This window comes from Triticum aestivum, chromosome 3A (genome assembly GCF_018294505.1).
Source record: "Triticum aestivum cultivar Chinese Spring chromosome 3A, IWGSC CS RefSeq v2.1, whole genome shotgun sequence".
In the NCBI taxonomy this organism is placed as follows: Eukaryota; Viridiplantae; Streptophyta; class Magnoliopsida; order Poales; family Poaceae; genus Triticum; species Triticum aestivum.
In genome coordinates, this window is record NC_057800.1 from 552,558,036 (window position 1) to 552,568,652 (window position 10,617).

Genomic DNA, 10,617 nt, shown 5'->3' on the forward strand with positions numbered 1-10,617 from the left:
ATTTCCAACATGTAGGACCTTGACTTGGAACGTCTTTCCTTGCTTCTACTCTTGTAGAACTTGTTGAAGTTCTTCAGCATTAGACTCAATTCTTCATTGAAGGTTTGCTTCTCACTTGATTATGTGGGAGCATCACACGAGGCTTTGTAAGCACCACTTGACTTGTTGTGAAGCTCTTTCTTATCCTTGAGTGACATCTCATGAGCAACAATTCTTCCAATAACTTCCGTTGGCTTGAGATCTTTGTAATTGGGCATCATTTGGATCAATGTGCACACGGTATCATATTTTCCATCCAAGTCTCTTAGGATCTTATTGATGATGAATCTATCGGTCATCTCTTCACTTCCTAAGCCGGCAATCTCACTTGTGATGAGAGCAAGCCTAGAGTACATTTCAGCGACGCCTTCACCATCCTTCATTTTGAACTTGTCAAGCTGACTTTGAAGCACATCCAATTTGGATACCTTGACAGATTCGGTACCTTCATGCATATCAATCAAAGTATCCCAAATTTCCTTTGCATTCTCAAGACGTCTGATTTTGTTGAATTCTTCGGGGCATAATCCGTTGAAGAGAATATCACAAGCTTGAGCATTGTATTGTAGCATCTTCAACTCTTTCGCGGTACCTTCACGGTTTGGTTCTCTTCCATCAAAGAATTCATCTTGCAAGCCAATACACTCAATAGCCCAAACGGCAGGGTTATGTCCAAGAATATGCATTTTCATCTTATGTTTCCAACTAGCAAAATTTGTACCATCAAAGTAAGGACCTCTACGGTGGTAATTTCCCTCGCTAGACGCCATACTCTCCTAGGTTGTGAAACCAAGGCTATGACCATCAAAAACTCTGGAAATAAAAGCAAATGAAGACTAATGCTCTGATACCACTTGTAGGCTCAAAAGTATGTCTAAAGGGGGGTGATTAGACTACCTGACTAAATAAAAGATCTAGCCTTTTCCCAATTTTCAGTTCTAGGCAGATTTTAATAACTTAGCACAAGTCAAGCAATCAACCTACACATGCAATTCTAAGAGTCTAGCAGCGGAAAGTAAAACAATTGCATATGAAGGTAAAGGGAGGAGTTTGGAGTGTGCAAACGCAATTGAGACACGGAGATTTTTGGCGTGGTTCCGATAGGTGGTGCTATCGTACATCCACGTTGATGGAGACTTCAACCCACGAAAGGTAACGGTTGCACGAGTCCATGGAGGGCTCCACCCACTAAGGATCCATGAAGAAGCAACCTTGTCTATCCCACCATGGCCGTCACCCACGAAGGACTTGCCTCACTCGGGTAGATCTTCACGAAGTAGGCGATCTCCTTGCCCTTACAAACTCATTGGTTCAACTCCACAATCTTGACGGAGGCTCCCAAGTGACACCTAACCAATCTAAGAGACACCACTCTCCAAGAGGTAATAAATGGTGTGTTGATGATGAACTCCTTGCTCTTGTGCTTCAAATGATAGTCTCCCCAACACTCAACTCTCTCTCACAGGATTTGGATTTGGTGGAAAGATGATTTGAGTGGAAAGCAACTTGGGGAAGGCTAGAGATCAAGATTTATGTGGTTGGAGTGGAATATCTTGACCTCAACACAAATGTAGGTGGTTCTCTCTCGGAAAATGTATGTTGGAAGTGTAGGCATGTTCTGATGGCTCTCTCCATGAATGAAGAGTGGGTGGAGGGGTATAAATAGCCTCCACATAAAATCTAACCGTTACACACAAATCATCAAACTCGGTGGGACCGAATCATGAAACCCGATCAGACAGATTTAGTTCAAAATGTGAACGTTAGGATTCTCGGTGGGACCGACATGTCAACTCGGTGGGACCGATTTCATTAGGGTTAGGGCATAACGTAATCTCGGTGAGACCGATTACACAAACTTGATGTGACTGATTTTGGTAATTGACTAACAGAGAGTTGGTCAGGCAAACTCGGTGGGACCGATTCGCTCATCTCGGTTAGACCGAAACGTTATGAAAGGAAAACCGAGAGTTTGCATTGCAATCTCGGTGGGATCGATCACTCATCTCGGTTGGACCGAAACATTACGAAGGGAAACAGAGAGATTACAATCCCATCTTGGTGAGACCGAGATCCCTATCGGTGAGACCGAAAAGACTAGAGTTTCTGGCAGTGGCTATATCAACTGAACTCAGTGGCGCCGGATAGAAAGTTTCGATGGGGCCGAGTTTGATTTTTGGTTTGGGACATATGTGGATGTGAGAAAGTAGTTGAGGGTTTTGGAGCATATCACTAAGCACTTTGAGCAAGCAAGTCATTAAGCAACACCTCATCCCCTCTTAATAGTATTGACTTTTCCTATAGACTCAATGTGATCTTGGATCACTTAAAATAAAAAGATGTAGAGTCCTGAGCTTTGAGCTTGAGTCAATTCTTTGTCCTTAGAATTTTGAGGGATCAACTTTTCTCATCTATGTCATGCCAATCATTGAGCTTTCCTGAAATGTTTATCTTGAAATAGTATGAGCTCAATGAACTATATGTTGTTAGGAATTACCAAAACCACCCAGAGATAGTTGCACTTTCAGAGTTGCAGAATATGTAAAACGCAGTAATAGATAAAATACAGAAATTAAATGGCATATCATCTTCATCAATATTATAGGATCAATATGGCTGTTTGATTGTGCGCAAGAGAAACACAGGATTCTTCACACAAGGTTAGAGTGGATATAAAATTTTCTATTGAACCTAGTACATATGAATCATAAGAAAAGAGTCATACGAATTATATAATCCTAAGAACCAAACAACTTAAAATCCTCCCAAATTCCTTTTGAATCCTTTTCCTTTGAACCAAAAGGCCTAAAAAGGAATCCTCTCTCTCTCAAAAAAAAAAAAAAACCCACCGCCTCGTCTCTTGTCGCTCCCGCACGTGCCGCGCACGAGGCAGTCGATTCCCGTTCCGGATTCCGATTCCCATCGCCGGCCCTCTCTGGGCAGAGGAAGGTGGAAGCCCTCGGCGCGCCGCACAAACCCTAAACCCCACCATCCCCACAAATCACGCCGGAATGGCGGCGGAGACGGCGGAGAACGACTCATCGCAGGAAACCCCGCCCCTCGCTGCCACCGCCGGTGCCGCCGGCGGCCCCAATCCCTGCTGCGCCAAGGTAACCGGACCCCCTTCTCCTCGACTCTTTGCGACGCGTTCTCTTTTCGGTCTGTTCGCTTTCTTGATGGATCCCCTTTTTTTGTTTCTCTGGTTCCGTAGCTATGGAAGAAGTACCAGCAAATTGAGAAGGGCCGGGCGGTTCTGCGGGAGGCGGTGAAGCTCCTGAACAGCGAGATTGACAAGGTGCGGAATGAGAAATCAGCTCTGGCCGAAGGTACGGAGTTCTCTAACTCGTTCATGCTGTGCTGATCTGGTTGATTCCTTCCGCATTATGATTCTAGCTAGCTGGAGTGTGTTGGAACGCTCACTTTGCAAGATGAACAAGAACAAAACTAAATTTTGGCGTGTCACACTTTAGCTTGCTACTCCCTCCGTTTCAAAATAGATGACTCAACTATATACTAACTTTAGTACAAAATTGGGTCATCTATTTTACAACGGAGGGAGTATATGTTAAGCCACTAATTGACCTTATAATAAAATCCTCTTCTTCATCTAGAGAAAACAAAAGCCTTTGTGTATTAAAAGATTGTTGTTCTGAAGTATCTAATGCTCTAAATTCTAATCTAATGGCATGCTAGTAGCATGCTACCAGGAATTTAACAGAAGGTGTCTATCCCACAGAAGATGAGCCTTTCAAAGTATGTTTATTTTCTCCTAATGCTTTTTTATACTCTTTGATAACATCCACTATTTCATCTGTAATATAGACCTTGTCCATGTTGCATGTAGCTAGAAATTTAAATACTTGAGGCTTCTGTTATGATCAATCCATAAGGCGTTCTGGTTTCTACATATCTTTACCACTTCATCTTTGAACCTTTTGGTATGTACATCATGCACTAATAGGTTGTTCTTTCTGCTTTCTGGATGATCAGTGTGCAAGGAGGAGCGTCTCCGAGCTGATTCAGCAGAAGCAGCTAGGGAAACCGAATCTGATGCCAGAGATATATTAGAGAAAGAGGTAATTGAACTGAAGGCAGAGAACTCAGCCCTGCATCAAAAACAAAATTTCAGCAAAAACAGTGACGAGCTCTTACGCATCTCTGAGTTGGAGGAAGAAAATAGAAGGCTCAAACAGGTTTTAGGAGAAGAAAAACTGAAAAGGGATTCTGAGAAGAAAAAGGTCGAAGAAGCAAAGAGCAAGGCTTTAGAAGCGCAAAAATTATTGAAGTCTGAAACACATAAGTCTGAAGAGTACAAAAGGCTTGCTGACACAGAAAGAAAAATAGCCAGTGATTTGAAGGCATCATGTGAAAAATTGAGGACTGAAGTAAATGAAACCAGGGCGCAGTTGTCTGCTCAGATTCAGAAAACAGGGGAGGCACATAAAAAGGCCGAAGCAGAGAAGCAGAAGGCTGCTAGAGAAAAGAAATGTGCTGATTCTGAAAAAATGTTAGCAGAGAAGAACAAAAAACTAATTGAAGTTGAGAGGAAAAAGGCAATGGAAGAGAAGAGCCATTCTAACCATTTGTTTGCACAGTTAGAGGAACAGAAGAAGCTGAATGAAAGCTTACAAGTTAGCATTGAGGCTCAAAGAAAGAATGCTATGTCTGAGAAAAACCGTGCAGACCACTTGTTACAGAAGGTGGAACAGGAGAGAAAACGTAGTGAATGTTTACAGAAGAAGTCTGATGATTTGAGTGCCACTAGGGATATGGTTTCTCTTGGCAAACATGGAATACAACATATTGATGTAGCTACTGAAAGTGCTAACATAAAACTTCTCAAAGAGAAGCTGAAGCGAAAGAAAGATCAACTAAAGCATGTGAAAAGGGAATCAAAGTTGGAGAAATCATTGATAAGAAAAGAAATTGAGCTCCTAAAACAGGACTGGATGAAGCCGCTGAATCGGTTTAACATGCTTGATGACTATCTTGCTAGTGGTGTTGAAGGTATTCATGCAATGAAAAAGGTATGTATCCTGATAGCTACTTGCCAGTATCATGAGTTCTATGAAGGAAGGTAGTTAAGTAGAATTTGATGCTCAAAGGTATCAGGGTAGTGTATAATTTCAAATTCAACGTACAATAGCTCACTATTGCAAACACAGAATTTCTTCACATGGATATGTAAATATTTTTGCAAAATTGTCTACATGGTGGTTTTTTTTTTCTGCTAGTCTGCTCAGATTGTAGAAGGACTAAACGAAAAATCTAGTAATATCATTTCGATGTTTTGGATGCCAGTAGTTTTTTACCATTATAGATGGTCAAGCTTAGATTTTTTTACTGTTCCAAATGCTAAAAGGACCTGCATTCTGTTTTCAAATGGAGACATCGCAGTACTGCTTTTGTCAATCTTCATGTGTTCACATCGAAGAATTGACGGAAGTTAACAGTGGAGGGGTTCGTAGTACGGCAAGAAAAATGTTAGGTCCTCTATTCTCGAATTTGATATCATTTTGGATGCTCGATCTACCAGTTCTAACTTTTGCCATTCCTATATTAACATGTTAAAGGAGTATTAAAAAAATCTTATTTTATGATAGTTTTAACAATATTGAATATTGTTATCATTTTGTGCCAGTTTAATACTTAAATGTAAATCTTATTTTATGATAGTTTTAATAACAATAGAAAAATCTATTAAATATTACTGCAGTTTATGTTGCCAATTCCACACTGCAGTGCATAGTTAAGAGAATTTGAATCATAATATAGACACTCAGTACTTGTTACCATGCTTCCCTGTGGTTATTTCATGATAAAAATTTATCTATCATATATACCTCTATACCATTATAAAAAGCATGAGTTGGATGCGATACTTTTCATCTGAGCTGTCCAAAATCTATAATCCAATTTCATAATTATGGATCCAATTGTTTGGAGAAATGTTATATACCCTCCCGTAATCACTCATACTTACATCCTCCCAGTTGTATCCATTGCATCTTATTTACTCTTTAATCTCATTCGGCTTACATGAGAATTGTTGTTTTCTCTTGCTCACAAAATGTGTTGCTCACATGATATTTGTTTTAAACTTTCTGCAAACGCAAGTCCAAAGCACATTTTGATATAACGACTAAAGTGGAGTTCATTTTTTATGTCGCAAGAGGTGCAAATGATATATTTAGACAAAATGATATGCACTTGCCAGTGTTTTTACATGTAGATGCCACTAATATTCTGTTCACCAGCTGCTGTTTTTTATTACTACTATGCACCTACTTTTAAGTTTTAACATTCGCTTAGAACTTTCTCTTGCACCTACTTTTATATGAACTAACGTTATCATTGATCATCTTGGCAGCTGAAGCGTCAACCGGAGGTACATGACCTGGAACGTGCTCTTCGTCCTCATAATCCAGTTGCTGCCCCATATTTCGGGTTACAATCTGGGATTATTCCTTTTACTTCTGCCCCAAGAGAATACACTTCATATCAGTTGCCTAGAGAAAGCTGCACAAGACCAATCTCAGGTACTAGTTCTGAATTGGAGCCTCCCATTGGTTGTGCTCTCAGAACTGAGTCCAAAAATCACCAAAGATCATCACGTCCCACATCCATATCTGATAAAAAGTTCATGGGCTCCCAGGGTAAGGAAAGCCTATTTGTCTCATCAACAGGTACCAGAAAGAACCAGAACCCAACAGGTTCAGAGTTACCCCCTAAAGACGGCAGTACAAGGAAACAAGATAGAGCGCTGCTGGAGATTTCTGGTCATTCATCTCGACGGAAGGCATTGAAGTCATCACTGCCTAGTGGTACAGAAGTTGCAAATCAAATGCCTAATGGTGGTAGGAAGAGAAAAAGGACAAAAAAATCTGTAGAATCACTTTCCCATAAGGCCGTTACAAATGATTATTTGGCAGTCAGTGATGTTCGTTCATGTCCGCAGCAACAAAATATCATCATCCCATGTATAACCAAAGAGGGCTCGCAAAATGATAGCAGGAAATGTCATGTGGCCGTTGATAAATCCTTGAGTGGCTGTGCTAAAGTATTGTCTCCTGGAGCAGCAAATGCTTGCACAGGCAGCAAATTTGCTTCATTGCTCTCTTTTGAGAAATTGGTTGAAGGGGACTGCTTGAAGTTGCTCAATTTAGACAATGATGCTGACGAGGAGAAATACAGAAAGGCAATGGAGAGACCTCTTTCACCAGATGTGCCCATTATTCTACCCACTATAGCTGGAAGGCCTATGTCTCCGCATTTGGTTGATGGCGATGATATTGAATATGATAGAGATTGTTCTGCACCAAGGTCTGATGGCAGTTTGTCGGAAGTTCAGGAATTATCTCAGAATGCTAAGTTTCAATCATCCTATAATAGAACTGAACATGGTGGCAGTGTTAAGGAGCTGTGTGCAAACAATAAATCTAATACAGCAGATAATGATCCTTACAACACCAAATCCGTTGATGCGTCAGTTACAGCTAAATCGGTCAATGTTTCATGTGGGAACGTGGCCTCAAATTCGTTGGTTTCCGTTGCTGTGGATTCGGAAAATACCATGGGACCACAGTTCTTAGAAAGTAGCTGCAGAGGCCATGCAAATGCCAGTTTGCATTTGGCACCTAATAAAAGCAGGCTAAATCAAATGTTTGATACATCATCAGATCCTGAACTGAAAAGTAATGTTGGAACAAGCAAAGCACAAGTAGCTGGGCCAGTCAGTTTGACCTCAAATAGTGTGATTGGTCGTTGTCATGAAGCCGGAAACAACACTATTGACTTTGTTGGAGTTTCTAGTTTGAAAAGAAGCAGCCTAATAAAGATACTTCGCTATTGGCATGCCCTGACTTCTGAAGCTAGTAAACTTTCTGAGGATATTTATGTTGATGGTCCATTGCTAGAAAGAGTATCAACCGAACCATTGCTGCTTCCAGAGTAAGTCTGCTTGCATTGAGCTGACTGCTTTTCTATTCATTTTGGCAGTTGCATGCTCTTCTATTACTACCACGAGCATTCATATTGCGAAAAAAGTAACACTTCTGTTTTCTTATGCAGAGAGAGGGTTCCCCTCATTTTTTCCCTTTTGTTGTGGGATGTTCGTAAATTAACAGCAGAACCTGTTGATCAATACGTTGCTTTGTCGGCTTTTTCCATGACTGGTATGATGGCGGGTAGGCTTTCAATATTTCAGTTTTTTCATCGCTTATTATTCCCCTTTCCCCCTTTTGTGCGTAATAAATAACTGGGTTTGCAACTTGATGTGGTTATGCTATGCAAGAACTTTGTGCAAACATTTTGTTCCTTTATCGGATGGGAGAGTTTAGAAGCAGTTAAGAGTAAAATCAACTAAAGTACCACAAAAAAAGGATTCCATCGAAATCTGTACTTTTTGACTTTGATGCTGTTCCACTAGGTAGAAACTTCTTAAATGCTACAGTTTGATATACAATTGGTAGCCTTTTAGATACTGCTCCTATTTGACTATCATCTCTCATAAAGTTACACAGTGTTACTTCCTACTTCTACCAATAACATTTTATATTCTCACGTGTTAATTGAAATTCCTTGATGGAAGTATTTGAGATTATTCATCAAGTTTAGATTGTGACATGACAAGTAGTTTTCTTCTGAAGTGCTTGTAAGTTATTTGTCAAGTTCAGTTTGTGAGTATTTTTCATCTGGCGAAGTGATTTAACTTTCCTTTTCTATGAGAAACTAGTCCATGCCTTGGTTGTCTTCATCATTCATTGTTATTAACTTATTTTATACTTGAGCCACACCACATGCAATTATGGCTGTACCAAGCTAGTCATTGTATGTTGTACAATAGCTTCTGAATCGTGTTTTCAGACATTATTTTGAAATTTCCATTATTTTCCTTGTAGTGAAACCGTACATGGAAACGAGATTGGGCTTCCTAAAAAGCAATCATCTGGATGTCCTTGTCTCCTTAATTGAGGATTTTCTCGTGAGCAAAGAAGTTATGGTTTGTGATAAAATGGGAGTTAAGAATTCTGATGCAATCAAGCATTGCCACCTAGATGATGAAACTGGTATACAAGTATCCACTAAGCCTGCGACTGTTAATCAGTTTATCTCTGCGTGCATCCTTTTGGCTTCAATATGTGTTAAAGTAGAGAGGCTGGATGTTGCTTTAGAGGTTTCGTACAGAGTTCTTCAGATGGGCAAATTAAACCTTTCTTGGACCATGTTGGCTCTCCATGTCTTTGGTTCTGTATGTGGTGATAAGTTGCGCTTTCTGAAGAGCTGTAACCTTCTCATGACAACTATACGGTTGGTTGTCCTGCTTCTTGAGAGCACAGACACTTCTTCGTGCCTTGTGTCGTCTTATATTCAGTCCAATAGACCAACAGCTTTCCCATCCTGTACACATTGTGTGTTTGACGTGGATACAGTGTCTATAGATGTTTTTATCTCTTCTCTGCTCGATGAGCTAGATTTATGTGTTCTGTCATGGAGCAATCATGCCAATTCAAATGAAGCTATTACAAGGCACAGTTCTCATTCGGGATCAAATGGACTGGAGATCAGTTGTGGTGAATCTTGCAATATCTCCAAGCAAGCAAAACTTACTGAGGATACCAATTATCCTGCAGGGAGAGACCTGTGCTATTTTGCAGAGATAATATCTCTGCTTGAGCTGTTTGGGAACTACATGGTATGGTCAACTTTGTGATCTTATTTGATTTCAGTTTATCTTGATAGTTTATTATTTGATATTATCCAACATGTGAACAATATTGACTGCCAGACAACACATTTTCATGTACCAGGGGGATTTATTTCATAGTTAGATAGTATTAGTTTAATGCTACCTCTGCAAAGTAATATAAGATGTTTTAGGCACTTGACTTATATTACTTTACAGAGGGAGTAGTTTTACTTTTAGCTCCCCTGTCAAATCAGAGTCATTTCAAAAGAACTAAACATCGTCGTTTCTAGCATGATGGCTCTTTTGATGAACTTTGCTTAAGTTAAATCTATTCTTCTTATTATTAGCAGTGATCTAATATCTGCTGTGCAATCGTACACATCATCTGTTTCATTATAGGCTGACTATTCATGTTTGTGTTTTAGAGCTGCGAGTGGACATACAAAAATGTTGTTGTTCGTCTTCTGAAGATTTTGGAAACATGCACATGTGAGGAGTATTCAGCTGCTCTCTTGGTACTTGTCAGCCAGCTTGGAAGGTTTGTGCCATTTCCCTTCCTGCTTTGCTTTGAAATTACTTTCACAGTTGTTAAATATGTACTGCCTTCGTTTTTTCTTTATTTCATGTTCTTTACGGGACATGTGTTCTTTCTATTTGATGTTACGAGATTTTAGTAAGAGATACTAGTCATGTACCTACGTATTCCTGTAGTTCCTCCGATCCATATTAATTATCGCTGATTTTGTCTACCCTTTCCTGCATTTAATCTCTTTATTTGTTAGCCACAAAGGGTAAAGACACTCAACATAATATGTGGTTTACCCTTTGCCTTTTAGGAATAGTAAGTATACAGAAGTCTAAAACATCAAATAAAAAGCACTGGGGGTGGG

The 10,617-nt window shown here is 39.9% G+C and overlaps 1 protein-coding gene across 4 annotated transcripts in view; it reads left to right on the forward strand.

The window, feature by feature from the left end:
- Window positions 1-2,911: 2,911 nt before the first annotated feature.
- LOC123062177 (uncharacterized) overlaps window positions 2,912-10,617 on the forward strand; it is a 9,738-nt gene continuing 2,032 nt past the window's right edge. The window contains exons 1-8 of one of the 4 annotated variants that reach the window (XM_044485558.1): window positions 2,979-3,149; window positions 3,251-3,365; window positions 3,736-3,792; window positions 4,030-5,066; window positions 6,410-7,989; window positions 8,110-8,225; window positions 8,940-9,733; window positions 10,153-10,265. In XM_044485558.1, coding sequence (XP_044341493.1) covers window position 3,792; window positions 4,030-5,066; window positions 6,410-7,989; window positions 8,110-8,225; window positions 8,940-9,733; window positions 10,153-10,265 — 3,641 coding nt within the window. In that variant the 5' untranslated portion in view covers window positions 2,979-3,149; window positions 3,251-3,365; window positions 3,736-3,791. Of the gene's footprint in view, window positions 3,150-3,250; window positions 3,366-3,732; window positions 3,793-4,029; window positions 5,067-6,409; window positions 7,990-8,109; window positions 8,226-8,939; window positions 9,734-10,152; window positions 10,266-10,617 lie in introns of those variants that run through there. The other 3 variants (XM_044485556.1, XM_044485557.1, XM_044485559.1) reach the window with 3 other exon arrangements.